Source organism: Mustela nigripes, chromosome 2 (assembly GCF_022355385.1).
Source record: "Mustela nigripes isolate SB6536 chromosome 2, MUSNIG.SB6536, whole genome shotgun sequence".
Taxonomy (NCBI): Eukaryota; Metazoa; Chordata; class Mammalia; order Carnivora; family Mustelidae; genus Mustela; species Mustela nigripes.
Window position 1 is genome coordinate 73,887,043 of NC_081558.1, and position 27,310 is coordinate 73,914,352.

The 27,310-nt window shown below is 34.5% G+C and overlaps 1 protein-coding gene across 9 annotated transcripts in view; it reads right to left on the minus strand.

Annotated features, from left to right (window-relative positions):
• The window catches only part of RBMS3 (RNA binding motif single stranded interacting protein 3), a 713,870-nt gene that overhangs the window by 80,937 nt on the left and 605,623 nt on the right, over positions 1–27,310 (minus strand). For 6 of the 9 annotated variants that reach the window (XM_059390794.1, XM_059390793.1, XM_059390797.1 and 3 more), the window contains one exon: positions 27,116–27,166. The exons of the other annotated variants lie outside the window; for them this stretch is intronic. In XM_059390794.1, coding sequence (XP_059246777.1) covers positions 27,116–27,166 — 51 coding nt within the window. The remainder of the gene's footprint in view (positions 1–27,115; positions 27,167–27,310) is intronic. 9 annotated transcript variants of the gene reach the window in all.

Below are 27,310 nucleotides of genomic sequence, written 5' to 3' on the forward strand. Positions count from 1 at the left end.
CCTACATGTGATCTCTCTCTCTGTCAAATAAAAAAATAAAATCTTAAAAAAAAAAATCCTAACAAATCAACCAAATTTGTCCATGATTTTATCCTTACACTCTGAAAGTGGGGACAAGCAGGGAGATCATTGAGTGGAAAATGTGAAAACAAAATTTGTAAATGTGGCAGCAGAATTTTGATGATCTACAGAGCTTAAAGGCAGGTGCAGCTTTCTCAAGCAATGACTTTAGCATTATGCAGTCAGAGGCCCTATTTCAGAGAGATGGAGCCCTCGGCTACCTAGAATTCCTGGCACCTGAGTCTATTCTAGGACAGATTCCCTATGCCTGCTTCATGGAGGCATCCAAAGGATTAAAATAAAATTGCATCAAAAGTTTATTTCGATTATAACTCCTAAGAGACAGGGAATTACAATACTGATGTAAAGGGACATTTGAAAAATGGTAACCGGGATGAGCACCTGTGGCAATTATTAATTCCACAAGCTGCTTTAAGCAGATGTTACCTTCACCTCTGCAGGAAGTAGCTGCAGTGGTTTGCAGGAAGGAATTCACAGATTCTGCAGTACTGACAGCCGTATTTGCCCTGTCTGAAAGTTTCATTCCTCCTTTTTCTTCTCTGCCAAATTTTATCTTCCTCTGATTGTTTATTTCACCTATCCCTGATTTCTTAGAAGGGAGGCTGCTATCCCCCATGCAAACCCAATACTAATTGTATTGCTCCTATGAGGAGCAGACTAGTACCATCTCTGTCTTTCATTTCTAGTGAATAAGAAAGTTGATGAGACCCATCGAATTTGTTTGCAAAATGTCAAAATATCTGTGTTTGGCAAGTTATTTTTAATGTTATTCCATTCATGTAGGATTTTAAGCAAAGCTTCCTAGGTAATTTAAAAATTTAATTTAAAAAACAAAACAAAACAAAACAAAACATAAGGGGTACCCTGGATGTCTCTGTCAGTTATGCATTTGCCTTGGGCTCAGGTCATGATCCGGGGTCCTAGGATCAAGTCCCCCATCAGTTCCCTGCTCAGCAGGGAGTCTGCTTCTCCCTCTGCCCCTCCCCTTGCTTGCACTTGCTCTTTCTAATAAATAAAAACAATATCTTTTATAAAACCTTAAAAAAACAAGTAGGAAATAGTCCCCCTTTGTTAATAATTATTTTTTCTTTATTTTTTTTTAAACATGTGAGCCTATATGAAAGAGGAAATAAGGGATTATCTTTTGGGGTTTTATTTTTTAATGACTATTACTATTTTTACTAATTAGATACTACCTAATATAAGTAAATGACAAAACATTACTTTAGGAGAAACTACTCAATTTAGGTTCAATACAGAACTCCTTGATCTTTTTGAATTAATATGTGGTATTTTGAATAAAGGAAAAGTCTGGACTTCAAAAAAAAAATTAAATCAAAATTATTATACACTGCTCAAATTATTTGCATGCCCCAAGAATAAACAATCTTTTGTGTGGAAAAATTATAAAGGATTTTAGCATATAGTTTCAGACCATGCACTAGTTACTAGAGGCTTAAAGAAAATACAATGACACATTTTTTTTATTATGCTTTCAGAGAATATTCTCATACTTATTCATAATGAGCATTTTCTAAGCTACCTGTTTTGAAAGCAAAGAGTCATTAAGTTGATAACCTAAAATATCTCTACAGTGTTTATAATATTAATATGGGCCAGTTCTAATGATTATACAGATTAAAAAGAAGGTATATTTACCTCAGACATATACCTCACCCAGCATTATATAATTTTGAGCCAAAAGTAATTAAATTATGATACTATTTGGATGAATGTGCCTGTCAAAAATCAAAGCTTTTAACTAAATCATATAAACTTCTTTCCACTTCAAATATAATGATAGATTGGTAAAAGATTAAAAATATCTTACTCCTTAAAATAATCAAATCAGGGATACCTGGGTGGCTGAGTGGGTTAAACCTCTGCTTTTGGCTCAAGTCATGATCTTGGGGTCCTGGGATCAATCCCCGCATCAGGCTCTCTGCTCAGCAGGAAGCCTGCTTCCCCCCTCTCTATGTCTGTCTCTCTGACTACTTGTGATCTCTCTCTCCCTCTGTCAAATAATCAAATAAAATTTAAAAATAAATAAATAAATAAATAAATAAATAAGAAATAATCTGGTCAGCATTAATGACCATAAATAACTTACTAATATTTGTATTCTTTGTATACAAGGACACATCATAATTTTTTTATTAATCTGTCAACTTGATTTTCTCTGGGTTAAATTACGTAACCCAAAATATAAAAATTTAATGAAGAATCAAGCCAGATATAATGAAATGGAATTGGTGTTAACTGGATTAAAACATACCTGTCCCAGCTCTGCCACCAACTTGTGTGATAGTGGAAAAGTCAATTAACCTCTCTGAGCTACGCTGCCCTCATCCATAAAAACATTACTCTGTAATATTCAGGTTTATCTTTTGTGAGAGCATATGTGGCATTATAGAGAGTCTCATAAAAAGATAGAGCAAATGGAGACTTTTAGGTAACCTGAACAAGCTCATTATTCCAGAGATAGAAAACTGCAACTTCAAGGACCAATGCACCTGCTTACTGATGTCCGGAATTCTCTAGAAAGTTAACAAACTTTTCATTACATAGTAATAGAAAAAAAATGCACATCCTCAAGCCCATTGACAACCTTATCCACACTAAGATACTAATGACCAGATAGACTTCTTCAGAAGAGGTTTTGAAAGAAACACACAATTCACAATTAGTTCAGTTACACTAGAATGTTCTTTTCTATTTCTCATAGTCCTTCTCCGGGCTCCTACCAAACACACACACACACACACACACACACACACACACACACACACACCCTCATTCTAAGTCAGAGTCCCTTGATATATGCAACTAGATTCCTGTGAAACTTTCCTTAACAGAATTTATGACCAGTTTATTTTCATTTTTCTTAATATACCGAGTTGGTTTATCTCTTTGTTCCCCGATATATTATACGTTCCTTGGGGTCAGGGACTACACCTATTTACTCTGCCCTGTATGCCTGAACCTGAAAACAGAGCATACAGTGTCTGCCACATAGTGAGTTCTCTATAAATATTGTTTAAATAAAAGAACAAAAGAAAGAAAGAATGAGCTTTTAGAGTATCTAAGTATCCTGAAGAAAGAGCATTAAGGAAAGGTAGGGGAGGATGTTGAAAATGAAGTCTGAAACTCTCAAAGACAAATTACGCCTTCTTGGCAATTTTATCAAAATCTGGCCTTGAATATTTAACGTGTTTTTTAAAACATCTTCTTCATTATTTTAATAATTTTTCTTCCTCCTGGAATGTAAGTTCCATAAGGGAAGAAAACTATTCTTTGTTCAGTTTTGTATTCCTGGAATGGTACCTGCACATAGCAGATCGGAGTGCAAACATCTGGTAAATATTTGCTGAATGAATGAATACATGAATTAATTAATTTTTGCAATAAGTTTATTGCCTTAAAAGCAATCAAATATTTTTAGGGTTACAGGAAGGAAAAACTGGATAAGAGATACCTACTGTTCCATTGCTATCATTCTTCCAAGGTATGGGCAACGTAAGTATTCTTGATTCTACTGAAACTATTCCAGAAGTTAATTACTTACACAATAATTATAATTTAAAGCTCTTGAACTTCTCTTTGGAGGATTCTTAAATCTCTTGAGATTAATAAAATTTAAAACACATGTTTCCCTAAGGAATCTCCTAATATTCAAATGCACATGTATCCTTATGGAATATAACCTACCTGTTTCTGACTCGTTCATACCTGTAGTGTCCTATAATAACTTTGGTTACATTTACATTACAAAGAGAAACCCACTTTAAGACAAGCATGCTTCTCTTCAACAACCGATAAGTTTCCTAATGAAAACAATATAAGGAATAACCAATGACTTTCAGACAGTTCAAATTCATGATTTTTGAGGAAGTATGTGTTCTCTAATGGATATTCACTGGAGTTTATTTAGCTTAACAAAATCTAGAAGAGAAGATACACTTTAAATAAGAGTATGGTGAAATTCAGTAATCACCAAATGCATTTAATCTATATAAGACCAAAAAGTAAATGGAGAGAGAAGGAAGGCAGGAAAGATCTATCAGAGAGTAGAGGGATATAAGTAAAAAACGAAGGACTTTTCTTCTTGCATAATTTTGACTCTACTAGGAAATCTGCTGTAACAATTTATTTCATTTTATAGAACAGTTGTAAGAAGAAATTGTGCTGGCCAGAGCATTTCTCATCATATGCCTGGCCATGTGTAATAGAAATGGACATGATCAAATGATTGGGCCATTCTGATTTACGTGGGATTGTCTACATAACTTCACAAGCAAAGGTGATTGCTGCTAACAGGGCAGCCCTGCTGAACCATGGCAAATCAAAATCATAAAATACTGGGAACACATTCTAGTCCAGCGCAAGAGAAAAAACTGAAGCTATGTGCTCCTGCATTAGAAGTTTGTTCCAAGTACAGAATTAAGAGAGTCTTTTGCTCTGCTGCTGTCATTGTTAGAATCACAAAAGAAAACCTTAACAAATTCTTAGGTACTGGTTCAAATGTTTGTAATTAGGAAGCACAGATTAAGGGTTTATATTTGAAACATCGATCCTGTTGCATTACAGATAATATTCCACTAATGGGCCCTCTTGCAGATTGGCTGCCGATGTGTCATCGGCAATTTCAATGAACCTTATTTTTAGAAAAAGACATGAAGGAAATTTAAATCTTTGAGTCACAATTCAATCCGTGAACTGTGGTCTAGAGATCTGAACATACTGGTAGGGTTTCTTAAGAAACTTCCTTTAAACTTTCTGTTCTTCTAAAACGTTAAATATGAAGGAGAGAAAACCCCATGGAGCAGCATGTATAAAATCCTCAGGGCATGGGAAAACCCCACAGAAAATAATGTGTTCTTTAGTAATTTAGCTCTCAGATTCCCTCCATGTAACCTTCTCTGACCTTGGAATCACTGAGTCACTCTGAACTCATCCTTCTATGATCAGTAAAAGTGGTTATTACCAGCATCAACCATAACATTAGAGAAAAATACGGAAAGCGTCCAGTTGCCAAGCATAGGATAATCCAGCAAAGCCTGAAATAATTTATTCATGTCAATAAAGCAAAAGAAATAAAAAGCATTGCAGGACCACCAAAAGCCCACCCTATTTTACAAGTGATAGGAATCATCTGGTGGTAATAGTTTATAGACTTTCTATAGTCACAATGACTAACAATGAAATGAATATATCTAAATATACACAGGCCTCTTTGGCTGTTCCTCTGGGCTTGACAAAGTTGCGGATTGCTTCCTTGCTTTGTACCAGGTTAGTGGTGGTGGTGGTGGGAGTGGCGAGTTGCTGCTTCTCTTTTCAAGTTTTGTTGCACTTTCTCACACTGGATTGGTGGCTTCATAAAAAGTATCTTCTCTAAATGTTATGCAGAATTGAAATGAAACAGTTTTGCATGACTATATATGGACAATTTTTCAAACCTTTATATCAACCTCTAAACTTTGGTGGGAATTAGATTAAATGACCTCTATGATTTCTTTGCATTTAAAGTATCTATCTCTATTTTCCAATGTATTACCATAGTCAGTTCCCTAAATGGAAACATCAGGTGCATATGCTTTGGTTGATTCAAAAAGGCATATGTAATATAATACATAATTATCCTTAAAATTATAGGTGTAAGCAAAAGTATAATTAGGTTGTTAAATAACCTTGCTTGCTAGGGGCATAAGCAAGCACTTGATATAGTGTACATATGATTAGTACACTTAATATAATGTTATCATATGCATATTATTTCCTATTCCTAAGTTTAAGAGCTATTGCATAGATCAAGTACGGTAATTACTGGTTAAAAGTAAATAGATTGCTGGAAGCCTATTTATTCTCTCCAGTGGGAATGAATGACTCCAAAATCTATCACTGCCACTGCTGTATGCCAAAACTGTATTTCAAGCTACATATTGAGAATCTCTATCTAGTTCCACAAATTCAACATGCCCCAAAGAAATTCCATGCAGCTGATATTGCACTTATTCCTTCTCTTACACGTACTAATTCAGTTTAAGGGTATCACCTACTACCTCCCCTTCGAGGCTACAATATGCTCGAGTCAGGTTTGGCCCATGCATCCTTTATATCCTTTCTCTTCCTCTTCCTCAATTTTTCTATTTCATCTCCTTCATACCTTTCATTCTTTCTCCTCTTATTCTAATTTATACTATGTATCTCAGCAGTGTTCAGCCTTTTTTTTTTTTTTTTTGGTATCGTAAAAATACATCTTTGAACATCCTCATATAAACATATAGTTGTATTATATATATGGGTCAGTGTTTTGACTAAATAATATCTACAGTGGAGATGAGCACATATGGACAGAAATATGCACATGGTACCCATCCATGCATACATACGTACATGCATCAATCCATGCGATATAAAATATAAACTATTCCTTGAAATAAATTCCATATATGTATTTTAGAAGGTTAAAAATAATTTTGGAGCATGACATTAGAATCTAAGGACTTATACACGTACCATGAAATGCATACTTAGCATCATGATGACTTTTCAGTACTGATTAAAAATACTTGAGATATAAGACTCAAGAGAATAAAAGCTTTATAGAAAAGTAAGAACTGATTTTTAATATACACCATTGTTATGCAGAACTGGTTCTAATGTGTATTGATTAAAAACTCTTTAAGGATAACTCTTTGATAAAAGGTCTCTCTTCTGTATTGAAGTGTTAAGATTATTGTTCAGAACTCAAATTGATAATTAGGCTGATTTCCTCTGTGCTAAATGAGAATTTAAAAAAAAAAAAAAAAGAACACAGTATTCCTTTTAACATGGCTAAGGATTCATCTTCTTTCCTGAAAAATTCTTTAGGGTTTCCCAGCTTATTCTTAGGTTCCACTTTGTGCAATGAAATCATACTTCTGTTAAGTGACCTAAAAAGGGACAAACGCTATGTGAATTAAAAAAAAAAAAAAAAAAGTATACATAAACAGTGTGATGTTAGCTGAGACCCTTACATGTCCTTGCTGCAAAATTCAGCAGGAAAATAAAATTTCTCTTCTCTACTGAGGGTATGGTTCTGCCCACTGAATGTGTTGAGTAAATACTGTATCACCAATTCATTTAGATATTATTTTAAATTCTCATAGTCCATACCGAAGGATCCTATTTTATTGGTTCACTTTGCTACCAAAGAGTGCATTTCACACCTGACTCATCTTGGCAACAGATGAGGCCCCAGCACTGCCAACAATCACGAGCACTTAATGAGCTACTGCATGATGATGGCCAGTCTCACACCTATCACCAATATTTTAGGTGAAATTTGCCCCTCAAACACTCCAAAGGCACAGAATGACAGGCTCACAATTGCATACACGTTTAGGCTCTTCTGAAAGACATTCTTGAGTCTTCTGGCACAAACTGTAGGCTATGTTGCAGCCCTCCTTCAATAAAGAGTTAATAACCTTTAGCTGGATGATACTGTAGGTCAGATGGATAATTTTCATAAAACCGTGGCTAGGACTAGGAAATTTAAAAGGCCAAACAGGTATCAGAAACTAAAGATGTACTGTATGGTGCAATATAACATTAAAAAAAAAAAGCTTACTGCTAATCACTGGATTTACTAAGTGGCATTGTTATAGCAAGCTAGGTTATGAGACACTTGTGTTTCAGAAGAATATTAACTTAGCCACTCTAGACATTTCATCACAAAATTGAAAGTTAAAATTTGTTTTTTACGGAGGGTTAAGAAATGACCACAAGGGGAAAAAAAAAATCTCTCTATATGTATAACTGCTATATAAGACATTAGGAATGGAAATTTTTCCCCCTTTGGCTATAAGAGCAAAAAAAAAAAAAAAAGAAAAAAAAGAAAAAAGAAAAGAAAGCATTGTCTCCTTCTATCAGATAATGAAAAATAAAACATTTTTATTTCTTTTTAACCATTTTGGCCTTGGCTTATGAAAACTCAAGTCAAAATTTGCATATTCCATTGTAGTAGACTACCCACAGACAAATTTTAATAAATTTATTTCCTGCTCTGTGACATTTGTCCCTTCTTCCTTAATTTAACTGTTTTGTTTGTTTGTTTTTTGAGTATGTCTTTAGTCATAAGGAATCTCAGCTTCTTTCTAAATGTGGGCAAGGTACAAATCCTTATTAGGCATTCTCCTAGGGCCTGAAGGGGGTGTATCTCTCTTTTTTATTCAAATGAATATCATTATTTAAAAAAAAGAGAATTGCTGGTCGAAAATTAGGTCACACAGGAAATAGAAGAACTGAACTTGTTCAGATCTCAAATTGTGTAAGTTTCTAAATTTGTTCTTTTGTTCAATCCATGAAAAGTGCTTTCCTACATCATTGTAAAACAAGGGTTACTGCTTGTCCTAACAAGTAGACCTGAGTTTTTCATATTTTTAACAACAAAAAGAGGATAGAGAAGAGAAAGGCAAGAATAACATTCACTACTTTTGCCCACATTGATCAACCGTGGACAATAGCAGCATAAACATATTACAGTCACTGCATTCTGGAGCTTCATAAAGGATGCTCAAGGACTTGACAACCCTTTTCAGACTTCCCAAAAAGTGGGTGAGAGCAGAGATGAGGAAACATATGTACCTGGTAAAAATCAGTTGTTTCAGCTTATATAGGCAAATCTGCAACTAAAAAGTAATTTGAATTCTACAGTATGAACGCAAAAGAAATTTTCTTGAGTTGTTTTTAACAACCTTATTGTCAATGACAAGATTCAAGGATCAAATATACAAAGCCAAACTTGATATCAACATCACTTGCTCTTAAATGTTGGGATTATGTTCAAAGAAGATGCACACTTTTGCCTTCCTTAGAAACTTTTCTCAGCATCCTTGTCTAATAGCACCTGCCTGCTGGCAGTGTCTTCAGGTTTCCCAATTCAGAAAGAGCCTATGAAGAATAGCCTATTAACAAACTTATTTGTATGTACTCTGTGTAAAGGACAAAGTAAAAAGAGAGATATATTGTGAATTTTTTGTGATATACTCTCAATAAAATTATACTCTACCTTGGAAGGAAAAATCAGTCATATGCCCCAGGATAAGATATTTATTATCGATCTATCTATCCATAATCTGTCTATTTATCTATCTATGTATTGTTCATCTCTCCATCTGTCCATCAATCTACGTATCCATCTATTTACCTGCTCATGTGAATATAGCGTGATTAATTTGTGGGTTTCTTGGTATGATTAATAAATTATCTCTTAAAGTTATTCCCAAGGAGGAAATTTTTAAAATTTCCTATTCTAAGATGGTATCATTGGAAAATGTCTTCCAAAGTGATTCCATAGCAGTAAAAAAAAAAAAAAAAAAAAAAAAAAGTGTCAGGTAGACATGTAAAAGAGTTCTGGTACTTTTTCTTAAAGTGTCAGCTCTCTTACTTTATTATTTGAATAGATTAACAAATGAAGCATTTTCTACACTCAAGTGATGAGACATTAAGCATTCTTAGGGCTCTCAGAGGGTGGAGATCCCACTTCCAGCTGGGGTGCTCAGAGAACTAGACTTAAGTCACCCCAGTGTAGTGATTGTAATGATTATTTTATGACACCCAAGTGATGTTAAAAACCCAGAAATAAAACCACAACTATATGGTCAATTAATATTTGGCAAAGCAGTAAAGAATATCCAGCGGAAAATGACAGTCTCTTCAACAAATGGTGTTGGGAAAACCAGACATCAACGTGCAGAGAATGGAACCAAACACAAAAATAAATTCAAAATGGATGAAAGACCTAAATGTGAGATCTGAAACCATAAAAATCCTAGAAAAGAACACAGAAAATAACCTCTTTCACATAGGCCATAACAACTTCTTTCTAGTTATGTCTCCTGAGGCAAGGGAAACAAAAGCAAAAATAAGCTACTGGGTCTTCATCAAAATAAAAATCTTCTTTTTTTTTTTAAGATTTTATTTACTTATTTGACAGAGAGAGAGAGAGAGATCACAAGTAGGCAGAGAGGCAGGCAGAGAGAGAGGGGCAAGCAGACTCCCTACTGAGCAGAGAGCCTGCTGCAGGCCTCGATCCCACCACCCCGAGATCATGACCTGAACTGAAGGCAGAGGCTTAACCCACTGAGCCACCCAGGTGCCCCTAAAAAGCTTCTTCATAGCGAAGGAAACAATCAATAAAACTAAAAGACATGAATGTAAAATATAAATTTAAGCCCTACTTTTGGTAAATATTCCTCTTCAGCAGAAGAAAAAAAAAAGTTTGAGGCACTTTACTGGTATTTGTTTTAGTATTTTAAAAAATATTACTGTACATTGACATTTGACATTTATATTACTGTAAATTGACATCTTTGACATTTGTTACCAAAGCTAAAATAATTTTTCCCAAAGTACACCTGATTAGATCATCTACATATATGTACCACCCCCAACTCTGGCACATTCTCATTTGTTGCCTAACAAAATCTAAGCTCATCAACATTGTTAATAATGACCCTAAATTACAAATATAGCACTGAGATAGAAATAACTAGCTTCTTAGGTTCTAGCTAAGGTTAACATTTAAAGTAAAATAGTATCCCAAAAAAGTCTGAGAGGCAAGAAATAATGAATAATATCTTTTGGTATTTAAAAATATTTTCAGTATTTGAATCCATTCATGGCCATTTTTTTAATGAATATCAACCTATTTTATGTAACCGCTAAGATTTTCGGTATGAATGGACATTTTATTCCAATGTATTATGAAAGAACAAATAGTCCCAAAGACTATGCCCTTACTCGCAGTCGTTCAGTGATTTTATAAGTAGTTTCTGTTGCCCTGGCAACATTTATAAAATAAATGATTTACCCTATCTCTATATGATTGTGTTGCCCTGGTAACTTGCTGTTATCTAGTCTGACATGGATTTTATTTTAGCTGTGTGCTTATTTTCTCTAGAAATAATCCATAGAAAATAAGCCATCACCAGATTAGATACTTAACGTTGTGGTTCCGTTTAATTATATTTAATATGCTTAATAGCTATTAAGGACGTAATGTTGTTAGTATTCGTACAAGGGAACTGGAAAATTCTGGTTTTCTGATGATGCAGTGATGAAGAAATTCTAAGTACTGTCTAAGGACACATTGGGGTCATGCCCGATTGAAACTTTTTCTCTTAGCAGCTGTGTCAGTCTCACGTTCAGAATGCTGGGACTGCAGTTCTAAAAAAGTAATACATTATTCCACAAACTATTATTTCCTTTTAAAGGCGATAGTAAAATAATAGAATACCATATGCCAAAAGACAGGTCATAAGCACACATTTGGATTTCAAATGCTTCTGGATTCATCATTTATTCGAACCACCTTTGTGCATGGGAGGCAGAGATATTGGCTATCAGGTAATGTTCTCTCCAAGAAGTTTCCAGAAACTCTACTTGAAAGAGAACCATTACCTTCAAAATTATTTCTGCGGATAGAGAAGGACTTTATGTACAGAGTCTTTGTATAATGACAGCTTTAGAATGCAAAAAAAAAAAAAAGTTTATTTCCATTCGTGATTGATTCATCCATTACTTCACTGGAAATTATGACTGTTTAACATACCTCAGTGATATAATTTAGCCTTTCTCCAAAGTAAACCTAAACTCTAGACAATAGCACAGGGGCCATAAAGCTAATAAAAATGTGTAATAAAATGTGCCAGACTGACAAATAAAAATTTATTCTTCAATAGACTACAATTTACCTTTCCAATCAAATCTTTCCCTTATTCCTTAATATAAACACTTCACTTAATGCAGGCCATCTGCCTCTTGGCCCTTTGGAATAACTTGAAACTCACCCCCCAATATTTTTGTGTGTATTTTCACCTGAAATGCCCTCTTTCTTTTCCTTCAATCCCATACCACCATCCATCCTTTAAATTTATGTTTATGTCTTAGTTACTCCCTGTCCTTAACTGTCATTTTCAGTTTTCTATAACTGCTAACCTTAATACCTTTTCTGCTGCAGATTTTTTAAAAAATTTAAATTCAATTAGCCTACATAGAGTACATCATTAGTTTTGATATAAGGTTCAATGATTCATCAGTTGTTTATAATACCCAGAACCCTCTTAAACTGTTGGTGGGAATTCAAGCTGTTACAGCCACTCTGGAAAACATCATGGAGGTTCCTCGAGAAGTTAAAAATAGAGCTACCCTATGACTCACAGATTTTTAATTATATCATGCTACATATATAGAACTTAGATCCACAATTAGATTATATGCCTTAGGATGAATTATTTCTTCTTCTCCTCCATCATTTCCAAAAATACCTAAAAGAATATTCTGTACGTGTTCGATGCTTAGGAATATTTGTTACCATCTGTTGATTTTTTTCTCATTGAATTCAAGGCTCTCTGTTTCCTAAAACACAGAGCTAATGAATGGTACAGGTAGGGCCCAGTAAAAGAAAAACTTAATCAAGTGGACATTCAGGAAAGTATTCTTCAAATTTCACCACAATTAGGGTCATATAAAAACTTCATATATTCTTAAAAATCACAAGTTATTGATCTGCAACATGCTAATGTCTGAAAATTTCTTATGACACTATTGGTGATTGATTACTTTTAGTTTTTATAATATTTAATTTAAGATATGTATGTCCTTAAAGATCTACAACTGGTCATGGAATAGCTAACAATGTCAATTTGATTAAGACCATGCCAATTCAAAATACAATTGTTTTGATCATTTAGCAACTAAACTGTCAACTATGTAACAATCTGATAGGGCACTTCACGATTATTCATGTTCATAAGCCCTAAATGCATTATAGTTTTAGTCTCCGAAGAACATGTCTGATAAGAGCAATAAATTATTTTTTTAATTGGTTTGGTAGAATAAATGAGTCTTTTCCCAAAATTCAAGATAGTGTCACATTTGACTTCTTTTAAATCTTTAAAAGTAGCTATATATAATGATATTTAAAATTGTTCTAGAATTTAGAGAAATGGAATCCTTTCAAATTATTATTATAAAGCCTGTATAATTCTGACTTTCAAATGTAACAAAAATAGTACACCTAAAAGATAATAATATTTAATAATTTCATTAGTAAAGACTGATGCCAAAATAATAAATGAAGTATTAATAAATATAATTGAGAAGTATGGTTCTAAGAACGCTTCATCACAACCAAAATAACTCTGTTGTAGAATGGTTCCACCTTAAGAAATATTTACTGAAATTAGTTCAATATATATAATAACAAATACATTAATAAAGTGAAATTGATTAAATAATTTTAAAAACTCAATATTTTCTCAAAAAACTTTGATTAATTTCAATATTTACATTAAAAAAAACACTTTGTAGTGGCATTCTCATTAAGATAAAGAATCAACCAAAGAACATGCTGCAATACAACTGGGTGAGAAAAAGGATTGTGAGACATAAAAAAACTGAAATGAGGTAGGAAATGAAATTATTTTGATAGCCTGGGAAACCTGAGAATCAATGAAACGGTCTACTGGAAATAATAGAAAAATTCAGAAAAATAGCTATAGGGCACCTGGATGGCTCAGTGGGTTAAGCCGCTGCCTTCGGCTCAGGTCATGATCTCAGGGTCCTGGGATCGAGTCCCGCATCGGGCTCTCTGCTCAGCAGGGAGCCTGCTTCCTCCTCTCTCTCTCTCTCTGCCTGCCTCTCTGCCTACTTTTGATCTCTCTTTGTCAAATAAATAAATAAAATCTTTAAAAAAAAAAGAAAAAAAGAAAAATAGCTATAAAATCATTTCATACATGGGGCAAATGAATTGGATAAACAGCACCATGAAGACTCAGCCAGATGTTTCCTAAAGTTGGGACATTCTGCAAAGCAGCTAACCAGAAACACAAGAGAAAAAAAACAAAACAAAAATCCTGATAGATTAAGAGAGATTTAAAGGACACAATAATCAGATATAATGTGTGATCCCTAATTGTTTCCTTATTTGGGAAATCCAGCCTTACAAAAGGCATTTTTGGGACTGTTGAGACAATTTAATTAGGGAAGATAAAAAAATTCACTGACATGGGAAAGTGGAGATTAGAAGCTGAAAATTATACTTTAAGAATAGCATGCATTATGTGAATGACAACACATACATGAATGTGTGTGTGTGTGTGTGTGTGCATGTATAGATTAGATGAGTAAGGGGATACAGATATTGATACAGACAGAGGTCTTGAAAGATATATTATTAAATATTGGAATAATCTCTGGGTAAGAGAAAATTGGTGTTATACAATGGAATATTTTATTCATTCATATGTTCTAAATTTCAACAATGCTTTTGAACAACTAAAGCATGTTTTAAATTTAAATTAATAATATTAGTATGCAAAAATAGATTATTTTTCTATACACCAATGTGACCAATAAGAAAAGATCATTTAAAATTTTCATAAATATACTAAGAAAAATATTAACATGCCAAATAAAACATTTGAGAAATGTAAAGGACATATAAGAAGGAAAATTTACTACTCTATTAAGGGACTTAAAAGACTTAAAATAATTCTTGATTAAATAGTATGTTACTAGGGATACCTAGGTGGCTCAGTCTTAAGTGTCTGCCTTGGGCTCAAGTCATGATCCCAGGTTCTTGGGATGGAGTCCTGCGTCAGGCTCCTTGCTCAGTGGGGAGCCTGCTTCTCCCTCTGGCTGCTGCTCCCCATGCTTGCACACACTCTCACACTCTCTCACAAATAAATACATAAGTAAATAATCTTTAAAAAATTAAAAATAAATAACATGTTACTAAATAAAAATGAGTCAAAGAAGAAATTGAAGGAGAAATTAAAAAAAAATCTTGAGGCCAATGAAAATGGAAATATAGCATGCCAAAATTTATGAGATGCAATAAAAGTAATTCCAAGAGGGAAGTTCATAGAGATAAGCTTACACTAAGAAAGAAAAGCTCAAATAAGCCACCTAACCTTGCACCTCAAGGAAGTAGAAAAAGAACAAACAAAGTCCAGATTTTGTAAAAGGAAAAAAATATGAAATTGGACCATTTCCTTACACCACACACGAAAATAGACTCAAAATGGATGAAGGACCTCAATGTGCGAAAGGAATCCATCAAAATCCTTGAGGAGAACACAGGCAGCAACCTCTTCGACCTCAGCCGCAGCAACATCTTCCTAGGAACAACGCAAAAGGCAAGGGAAGCAAGGGCAAAAATGAACTATTGGGATTTCATCAAGATCAAAAGCTTTTGCACAGCAAAGGAAACAGTTAAAATCAAAAGACAACTGACAGAATGGGAGAAGATATTTGCAAACGACATATCAGATAAAGGACTAGTGTCCAGAATCTATAAAGAACTTAGCAAACTCAACACCCAAAGAACAAATAATCCAATCGAGAAATGGGCAGAGGACATGAACAGACATTTCTGCAAAGAAGACATCCAGATGGCCAACAGACACATGAAAAAGTGCTCCATATCACTCGGCATCAGGGAAATACAAATCAAAACCACAATGCGATATCACCTCACACCAGTCAGAATGGCTAAAATCAACAAGTCAGGAAATGACAGATGCTGGCGAGGATGCGGAGAAAGGGGAACCCTCCCACACTGTTGGTGGGAATGCAAGCTGGTCCAACCTCTCTGGAAAACAGCATGGAGGTTCCTCAAAATGTTGAAAATAGAACTGCCCTATGACCCAGCAATTGCACTATTGGGTATTTACCCTCAAGATACAAACGTAGTGATCCAAAGGGGCACGTGTACTCGAATGTTTATAGCAGCAATGTCCACAATAGCCAAACTATGGAAAGAATCGAGATGTCCATCAACAGATGAATGGATCAAGAAGATGGGGTATATATATACAATGGAATACTATGCAGCCATCAAAAGAAATGAAATCTTGCCATTTGCAACAACATGGATGGAACTAGAGCGTATCATGCTTAGCGAAATAAGTCAAGCAGAGAAAGACAACTATCATATGATCTCCCTGATATGAGGAAGTGGTGATGCAACATGGGGGCTTAAGTGGGTAGGAGAAGAATAAATGAAAGAAGATGGGATTGGGAGGGAGACAAACCATAAGTGACTCTTAATCTCACAAAACAAACTGAGGGTTGCTGGGGGGAGGGGGTTTGGGAGAAGGGGGTGGTATTATGGACATTGGGGAGGGTATGTGTTTTGATGAGTGCTGTGAAGTGTGTAAACCTAGTGATTCACAGACCTGTACCCCTGGGGATAAAAATATATGTTTATAAAAAATAAAAATAATTATAAAAAAAAATAAATAAAAGGAAAAAAATAGTAAGAAAATCAGAGCAGGAATAAATGAAACAGAGACTAAAAAGACAATAGAAAAGATCAGTGAAACTAAGAGCTGGCTTTACAAAAAGATAAGCAAAATAGACAAACCTTTAGCTAGACTTATCAAGAAAATAAAAGAGGGGCACCTGGGTGGCTCAGTGGATTAAGCCTCTGCCTTTGGCTCAGGTCATGATCTCAGGGTCATGGAATCAAGCCCCGCATCGGGCTCTCTGCTCAGCAGGGAGCCTGCTTCCTCCTCCTCTCTCTCTCTCTCTCTCTGCCTGCCTCTCTGCCTATTCATGATCTCTGTCAAATAAATAAATAAAATCTTTAAGAAAAAAAAAAGAGAGAACTCAAATAAAATTAGAAATGAAAGAGGAAAACATTAAAATTGATACCACGCAAATACAAAGAATCATAAGACTACTCTGATCAACTTCACACCAAAAACATTGGACAACCTAAAAGAAATTATAAATTCCTAGAAATATTCTACCTATGAAAACTGAATCATGAAGAAATAGAAAATCTGAATGACCAACTACTAGTAAGGAGATTGAATCAGTAATCAAAACCTCCTAACAAACAAAAGTCCAGGACCATATTATTTACTGGGGAATTCTGCAACACATTTAAAGAATACCAAACTTTCCCAAACTCTTCCAAAAAAGAAAAGACGAAGGAGTACTTCCAAACTCACTTTACAATGCCAGCATTACTCTGGGGACATATGGCTGATAAGGACATTATAAGAAAAGAAAATATAGACCATATCCCTGATGAACTCAGATTACAAAATTCTTAATAGAGTAACTAAATCCAACAATATATTAAAAGGATCATACACCATGATCAAGTGGAATGTATTTCAGGGATGCAACCATAAGAAGGGTTCAACATTTGCAAATTAATTGATGTGATACATTAACAAAATAAAGATCAAAATCAGATGATCACCTCACCTGCATCAACAGATGCAGAAAAAGTATTTGATAAAACTTAACATCCACTCGTGATAAAAGCTCTCAACAAATGAGGTATAGAGTAAATGTACCTTAACATAATAAAGACCATACATTAGAAAGCCACAGCTAACATGGTACTTAACAGTGAAAGCTGAAAGCTTTTCTTCTAAGATCAGGAATAAGAAAAGAATGCTCACTCTCATCATTTTTATTCAACATAGTACTGAAAGTCCTAGCTAGAGCAATTAGGCAAGAAAAAGAAATAAAAGGCATCCAAATTAGAAAGGAAGATGTAAAACTATTTGCTGATAGCTTGATATTATATATATATATTACTCTAAAGACTCTACCAAAAACTGTTAGGACAAATAAACAAATTCAGTAAAGTTGCAGTATACAAAATCAATATACAAAGATCAGTTGCATTTCTATACACTAACAACAAACTATGAGAAAGAGAAATTAAGAAAACAGTTCCATCTTACAATTTCATCAAAAATAATAATTTTACCTAGGAATAAATTTAACCAGGGATGAAATAGATTGGAGAAGACACAAAAAAATGGCATCATATTCCATGATCACTAATTGGAAGAATTAATATTGTTAAAATGCCCATATTTCTGAAAACAATCTACGGATTCTATGAATTCCCTATCAAAATCCCAATAGCATTTATCATAGAAATAGAGCTAAATCCTAAAATTTGTACAGAAACACAAAGGACCCTGAATAGCCAAAGCAAAAGAAAAAAGAAAAAATCTGTAAACGTACACTTCTTTATTTCAAATTATATTTAAAAGCTATCGTTATTAAAACAGTATAAGATTGGCATAAAAAGAGACACATAGACCAATAGAACAGGATAGAGAATGCAGGAATAAACCTGTCACTATATGGTCAATTATCTTCAATAAACAACGGTGTGAAAACTGGATAGTCACATGCAAAAGCAAAAACAAAAACAAAAACAAAACACTGCAACCCTATCTTATACCATACACAAAAATCAACCCAAATTGGATTAAGACTTGAACAGAAGACCTGAAACTATAAAACTCTTAAAAGAAAACATGGGTAAGCTACCTGACCTTGGTCCTGGATGAATTTTGGATATGACACCAAAATAGAGGCACAAAAGCAAAAAAAAACAAGTAGGATTCCATCAGACTAAAAAGCTTCTGCACAAAAAAAGGAAACTATCAACAAAGTGAAAAGGCAACTTATAGAATGGGGAAAACTACTTACAAATTTTATATCTGATAAGGGATTAATATCCAAAATACATAAAGAACTCATACATACAACTCAATAGTAAAAAACCAAATAATCTGATTTTTAAAATGGGCAGAACAACTGAATCAAAATTTTTTCCATGGAAGAAGACAAATATCCAGGAGGCACATGAGAAGGTGTCTGACATCTCTAATCATCAGGGAAATGCATATCAAAACATAATGAGATATCAATTCATTCCTGTCAGAATGACTATGATGAAAAACACGAGATAATAAATGTTGGTGAGAATGTAGAGAAAGGAAACCCTTGTGCCCCGTTAATGGAAAAAGTAAATTGATGCAACCACTATGGAAAAAGTATGAAGATTCCTCAAAAAATAAAAATTAGAACTGCATATGATCCAGGAATCTCACCTATGAGTATATATTCAAGAAAATGAAATCAGGATCCCAAAGAGATGTCTGCACTCCCATGTTCACTACAGTGTTCCACAACATCACAACAGCCAACATATGGAAACAATCCAAGTGTCTGTCTATGAATGAATGTGGAAAGATGTTGCATATACATATAATGGAATATTATTCAACCATAAGAAGGAAGGGAATCCTGCTATTTATGACAACATAGATGGACTTTGAGGGCATTATACTAAGAGAAATAAGCCTGACATAGAAAGGCAAATATTGCATGGTATCACTTATATGTGAAGTCTAAAATGAATAAATACATCAGTCAATCAAACAATCAATCAGTCAATCAACCCAAACTCAGAAACATAGAATAGAAAAGCAGTGTTTGCCAGGGTTTGGGAGGGTTGGGGAAAATAGAGAGAGGTTGGTGAAAGGGTACAAATATTCAGCTGTAGGATGAATGAAGTCTGAGGATCTAAGTATATCATCGTGACTATAGTTAATGACACTGTATTATATTATTGAAATTTGCTAAGAAAATGAAACTTAAATGTTCTCTCTCTGACATACATACACAAAAGTTAAATACATGGGTTAATGGGTATGTCAATTACCTAAATAGTGGAAATCCTTCCATAATGCATATATGTATCAAACCACAACACTCACTTTAAATATCTCACAATTTTATTTGTCAATTATACCTCAAAAGAGCTAGGAGAGAAAGTAAAAAATCTGGAGTAAATGGAAAGAATTATTTTTTTTCCTTAGAAAAATTCATTGTATATATGTCATATTTTTATATTTCCCATTAGTTAATATATAAATTCAAAGTGATCTTGATCAAAAATTTAGTGGATATTTTTTTACTTGACAAACTGGTACTAAAGTTAATTTGGAAATATAAAATAGCTAGAAAAATTCTTGTGAAACAACAAAAAAATAATGTTGGGGATTAAGTCCTGTCTAATATATAAGTATTATAAAATAATAATTAAAGTACTAAAATAATGGTCAGAAAATAGGTCCACAGAATAGAATTGATTCCAGAAATATATCAAAGATATAAAGCAGTTATTATATTATAAAAATTGGAATAAAGTTTTAGATCAGTAGAGAAAATATAGATGATTTACATAGCAGAAGTTGTTAATGACAATTAGTTACTCATTTAGGGAAAAAATTTGGATGATAATCTCATACCATATTGCAAAATAAACTCCAAAAGTCACAAAACTTGAAAATAATACTTAGTATAAACATAATAATAAACATATGCTGATACATTGTTTTATGTCAATATATCTCAATTTTTTTAAAGGTATTAAATAAAAAAGTAACAAAACCTTCAAACCCCTCAGATTGTTTGAAGTGGCAGGGTGGGGGTGGGAGGTCGGGGTACCAGGTGGTGGGTATTATAGAGGGCACGGATTGCATGGAGCACTGGGTGTGGTGAAAAAATAATGATACTGTTATGCTGAAAATAAATAAATAAATAAAAAGTAACAAAAAATCACTAAACAAACAAAGACATAGGGTGCTTTACTATTTATTTTTAACCTATGGGGTTTTAAATCTTATATTTAATAAGGTATTTTACATGGGAACCCAGATGCTCTAAAGCAGGGGCTGGCAAATGACAACCTATAAACCAAATGTGGCCCTCACCTATTTCTGGAAATAAAGTTTCTTGAAACTCAGCCATGCCAATTCATTTACGTATTGTCTATGTCTGCTTTCACTCTACAACCATAGCAATGCCTAGGTGTGAAAGAGACCATACAACTCACAAAATTGACAATATTTATGTTTGGATCTTCACAGATCCAGAATATTGGCAGAAAATTGGCAATCCTAAACACATAAATACTAAATACTAAATACTAAAGTTCTGCATGATGAACACCAAAACATTAAATTAAAAGCAAACAGAAAATATCTAAATTGTCTATGACAATGTTAGCTGACTAATTGCATTGTCTTTTAAAAATAGGGGATTGATACCCCGAAAGAGAAATGAGCAAAGCACATGAGCTTGGAGCTCCCAAGGGAAAAAAATTTAGTCAATAAACATGAAAAGCAACTCAACCCCTCTAGGACTCAGAGAAATACTAGTAAAACATCAGCAAAGTACTATTCACTATTTATCACATTAACAAAATATTTGAAGCTTGAGAATGCCCAGTGTTAATTGAGGCCATGGAAAAATAGACACTCTCACTTGAAGTGTAATTTGAGAATAATGTGTATCAAATCTTAAAACACACATACTTTTTCTACCAGCAATTTATCCTACAGATATTTTCTCACAAGTGTTCAATATTATAGTCTTGAGATTATGAGCAAGCACTAGAAGCAACTTAAAGAACTGTGGATAGAAAATTGGTTAAATGCCTTTTGGTGCATTTATATAATGGCATATTATGAAGTGGTTAAAAAAAAATTGACATAGATCTACATGTGACTCATGCAATGACATCCAGTACATTCTTTTATTGGGAAAAAGTAAAGCAAGTTGCAATACAATACTTGTAGAATGATCTTGTATAGATGTTAAAAATACATACACATTTATATACAAATACATACAGACTTCATATGCATAAAAAACGGACTGGATGGTTACATAAAAATTTATTTACTAGGTTTATTTCTGGAGAGTAGAATTGGTAAGTGAAGGGGTCCTGAGTGAAAAGGCCTTTATGCTCTATGCACTGATGAATTATGAGTCTTAAGTTTCATTGTTTAATGGTTATTTTTAGGTTGTTATTAAAAACTTACTTCTGAATTCTGAAGTTACATTAATGCTTTCATTAAATAATGAAAACCAGCATTTTTTTTTAAATAGTAGTTAAGGTCTAAGAGACTTCCTATGGAAATGGTTTTGTTCATATTCACTTTATCCCAGCAGTATATTTAAAAGGAGGTGTTTTTTGTTTTTTTTTTTAGATTTTATTTATTTGAGAGAGAGCACAAGTAGGCAGAGAGGCAGGCAGAAAGAGGAGGGGGGAGCAGGATCCCCGCCGAGCAGAGAGCCTGATGTGGGGCTCGATCCAAGGACCCTGAGATCATGACCTGAGCCCAAGGCAGAGGCTTAGCCCACTAAGCCAGGCAGGTGCCCCAGGAGGTGACTTTATTTTTTTTTTTTAATTTTTGTTCACTTATTTGACAGAGAGAGACAGTGAGAGAGGGAACACAAGCAGGGGGAGTGGGAGAGGGACAAACAGATTCCCCGCTAAGCAGAGAACCTGGTGCAGGGCTCGATCCCAGGACCATGGGATCATGACATGAGCTGGAGGCAGATGCTTAATGACTGAGCCACCCAGGCACCCCTAAAAGAAGGTGATGTTCTCAAGAAGATGCTCCTCCTAAGGTTATTGTCACTCGTTTGAATTCTCTTCCAGTAGAAAGAGCATAAATGGGTTAGAGTCACTGACTTTTTGTTTTTGATATGTAGTTAAAACAAAGATTTGGCCTGTAGATATATGTTTACCAAGTTAACTCCTTTGATAGCCAAAGCATTTTGACTTTATTACTTTGGTAATGAAACTATGAGATTTGGGATTTTTGTTCAGCTGGAGTAAAAGGATTATATCTGAAAACCTTGCTTTCTAAATAGTATTCAAATAATTTCAATATTCTTTCCACTTTAGGTGATGTGCTTTCACAGAAAACACACCTATAAATTTGTAGGATACAACCTCTAAAACTGAGCCTTAGGTTTTGTCTGTTTGCTGATAAGGAATGACCAAATCAAATATTCTGGAGCTTTCCTGAACACCCTTGTTGTAGACCAGGAGTTTATATTTACTCTTTAGCTATAAACTTAAAGTTTATTAATCATAAAAGTCATAATTTAGCCATGCATGACAACAAACCATCCAATGATTCAATAGGGCATCTTGCATTTCTTAGGCTACTGTAATTAGATAACCAATTTGTAATTAAGTAAAAATGAAAGCTGACCTTTCTCCTTGAGATAATATAATGCTAACCATATGAAGAACAAAAGATTTATGATTCAAATGAGCCTAAATACAATTTAAGGGAATAGGACCATGCTTCTTCTTGGGAACTATCATCGCTTCACTTTGTCAGCACAGATTTAACAAAATATCCAATGTATTGCAACACATGAGTTTCAATTGTGCCTTCATATAAAATTCCAATGTAACATAATGCTATGCAGAGTAGATATTTGGTGCAATCCATCATCTATTAAAATTCTGTCAGTGTGATGGGGTATTTCAAAGTACAGTACAGAAGCCTGCACTGAGAAGTTGCACTGACAAAGTCAGCATTTTTACTTCCTCACAGCACAAAGTGAGTCTAAATTCGTGAGCTTTCTCTCCCCTGTGTCTGTACAGGGAACAATGACATAGTGTGAACAGAAATGATCTTGCTGTCCTAAGTGGGGTCTGACAACTTTCCAGGGGACCCAATAAGGTCCCAGAGTCCACTAACTGACCGAGAACGGTTTTCTTGCACAGATACCAGGATGATCGTTATAACGCAGTCAGGGAGGTTTTATTCCCTCTCCCTTAAGAGTAAAAGTCCCTCAGGGTGCTTGGGTGGCTCAGTCAGTTAAGTGTAGGACTCTTGATTTCAGTTCAGGGTCCTGAGATGGAGTGTCATATGGGGCTCAGCACTGGGTGTGTAGCCTGCTTAGATTCTCTCTCTTTCTTCCTCTCCCTCTGCCCCTCCCCACCTTCTCTCCTTCTCAAAAGAAAGAAATAAAGAGGGAAAGAATAAAAGAAAGAAGGAAGGAAGGAAGGAAGGAAGGAAGGAAAGAAGAAAGAAAGAGTAAGGCCTCTCAGAAACTTTTTCTAAATCTACAAGAAAGTATAATACAACTCAACTTAGAAAATTAAATCTCTAAAGAAACAAACTTAAATGGCAAACGCTAACTTTAAGCTTATTCTGTGTGTTCTCTTGTCCCCTGCTTACTTCTTTTCCTTCTTCGCATCATCTCATTTCTCTCCTGCTAATCACTACCTGTCTCCTCTCCCCACCCCCATGTTAACCATTCATCTACCCTGGTAAAGACTAGAGGCGCAGTGTTCTAATTTAACACCTCCTGGAAGTCTCTTCGGATACAAGCCTAGTTGATACCTTGGAGTCCTTTGCATCAAGCCTGAAGGGCTTCTGACTCCAGTGCAGGGGTCAGTGTGAATTCACAGTGATGGAGGAGAAACACATTTATACTTGGAGCTTATATCTGAGATTTTCTCAAAATGGCGGCAAAGAAAACATGAAAGAGGAGAACAGGTGTAAGCAAATCAGAATTATGGACAATGTCTTTGAGATATGTAGATAGTGACACCTTGAATTTATTTGTAAAGTAGGTTCCAGTTACTAACATAAAGGAGGTATTCAATAGGCCTTTATTTCCTGGCTTAGGTATTGAATGGTTTAGTAAGTAAAGGAAAAATGCACCAATCTAAGCAATTTGTCTTATTATAGCCATAAGGAAGTCTCCAAAAACTCATTAGCAAAGTAAGTTAAATAAATAATATGAATGTGGTAGAAACTGGTGATTATTGCTTATTCTCAACTTTCTTCTATACCAACTCTCATTTTCTATAATTGGGCTAATCTCAAGTATAATGTTCAGTGTACTCATATAACTAAATAATAATAATAGTAATTTGCTGAGTGCTTGCTATTTGCCAGTCTCAATTTTAGGAGCTTTAATACCTTCTTTCCTTTAATGAGTAAAGTGCATAATTATTTAGGCATTAGTCAGCCTGCATTACAGAGGAGGAAACTGTGACTCAGAAAGTTTAATTGCCCAGAGTTCCATGACAGAGAAAGGTTTCCTATCTCAAAGAGCCTAACCAACTACTCAGGCTATTAATCATCATGTTACTCATTCATTCTTCTCAGACCCAGGTAGTTGTTTTATCTGCTTTACATTGCTTCAGTATTTTTGTATTTTATCATTTATTAGTTATTTTGTATTTATTAATCATATAGTGATTACTTTAACTCCCATTTTGGTTATTTATGCAATATAGACAACTAGCGAGACTGTTACAGGGAAAAGATTGATGGCACAAACTCTGTTTCCATGACACTGTTTAGCCAATTCCTCCATGTTAAAGACAACAAAGTGCCCAGGCACTCCTTTTTCCAGGAATCTCCCCAGCCACAAATATTATATTTTAAACCGAGTAACCTAGACTCAAACATGATGCACTGTCTAGTCACGGGAAATGATAAGATATCAGTGAGCAGTAGCCACAGCAAGGAATATCCGAGGTGATAAATTCACACACACACACACAGACACACACACAGCTCTTGCTGGAAGAACATGTGTGAGAAATAATACACCCCAAAATGGGGCTGAAGCCATGCTGGGATGGAGGATAAGAGGAATAAAATTTTGCTAATGTCTTGAGTGACAGCTGAATCAAAGACACACACAAACATCTTCCTTCCTGATCACAGTTCTAGAAATACTGGTAGTATCTTACATATTTTGACATCTGGGAGAATATTTGGATTTTGACAGATGTGCATTCCCTTTGGCCACAATGAGGTGATTCATCACCTCAGGTTTGAGGACTAAGTTAGTATTCCTACTCTGTAGATGAAGATACTATTTTTTTATAAGGTAGTTGCTTCCTTCTAGAAAGTCACCACTTTAGAGCTTGGCCGAAATTCCCTTTCCCTGTGTTGGCTCAGACTGTGCTATATATTAGTCTGTTAGTCTGGAAGTGTATATTGTATTTTATCTCGTGAGTTGGATATGAAAGGGTAACCTGGATTCATTGTACGTTGGTATAATTTACAGAACTTAGACCAGGTGGACTCAGGAAGCCCCAAGGTGTGTAAATAAGAATAGAGGAATTTGAAAAATATGGTCTAAAGTTCTGCTATACTAAGCAATATATATTTTATTTTTTGATTAAAAAACAAACTCAACACACTAAGAGCAATGCAGAGTGTTCCTTATTTTTTTTCTTAAATTGACAAAGCTCAAATATAAAAAGGAGGTGCTATGATCCTTTGACTCCAAGAAATGATGTCTCTGAATTTAGTTCTGTGGTCTTTAATGTGTGATACTTTATTGATATTAAGATTTTAAATGGGTTAAAATGTAGTATTGCTTTTTCTTTGTACAACTAATACATTCCATATTAAGAAGGAAAATATCAATAATAATGTATAGCATGTCATACTTTAAAAATTATTTTCACATATGCTCTCAATCCTTCCAATAGTCCCATTAATATAGTGACAGAAAAGGAAACAAAGGCACAGATGAAAGCATGTCCAGGAGAGTATGTCACAGACCTTGTCACATGACCTTCTGTCTAGTGCTCTACCTCCTACTTCCTCTATCTTATAATTCTACAGAGCTAGAAAACCTGGAAGACTTAGACAAAGATAAATGGAATAATCAGCCTTCAGTCTAGATTCTAATGAAATATGTACTATTTTCTCTTGGGATTTATATAATATCGTGCCACAAAATGGGAATTGTAGCAAGTAGAAAATAGAGTTTAAATATTTTTAGAAGAGATTTTTCCACTTAAGAAGAAGAGAATGGCTCTAATTAGTTAACCTAAAAAAAGTATCTAGCAACCTTGCTATATATACATATATATCTTTATCTATTAGTATGCAACTATCTCATGTCTCAAATATATTGCTTTGAGTCAATGCTTGGCCATAATACTGAAAACTACACCCAGAGCACATCAAACTGCATCCAAAGAGAACAGAGCATAACAGGAGAAGTAAAACAGGAAGACTTTCCCCCTATAAATGGATTTAATTGTCCAGAGTTCAGAATTCCTGCATGAAGTAGAAATTTCCCATTCATAACAAATGGTAGACATCAGCTTAGGAGGTTGACTGCTACTTCCTCCAAGGTTTGTTCTCTCTCTGTCTCATTTCTCATCTGTCTCATCTTTCTAATTCTGCCATCTATCTATTGTACATGCTTTTGTAGAATTTCAGGAACAGCTTTTCATCTGGAAAATATGGCTGCCTGAAAGAGGTATGGAATATAACAAAAGCTTTACCCCAAAGCTTCTATGCATTACAAAAGCTTGCACTTGGATAATAGAAATATTTAGCCTCAGGTGACTGAGAACACTTACTGTTGGTTGCATAACGTATGGCGGATGAGGCATCCATGAAGTACTCTGGACCTATGCATCAAACAGCATTTATTAGCACAAAGCAATCACAGAGAGAACTTGGTTCTTGCGTTCAGTGGAGTCACACTAGGTCATAAGAAAGTGGAGTCCATCTGACTGTACAGCTAATTAGAGCTCAGAACTAAGGATAGAAAG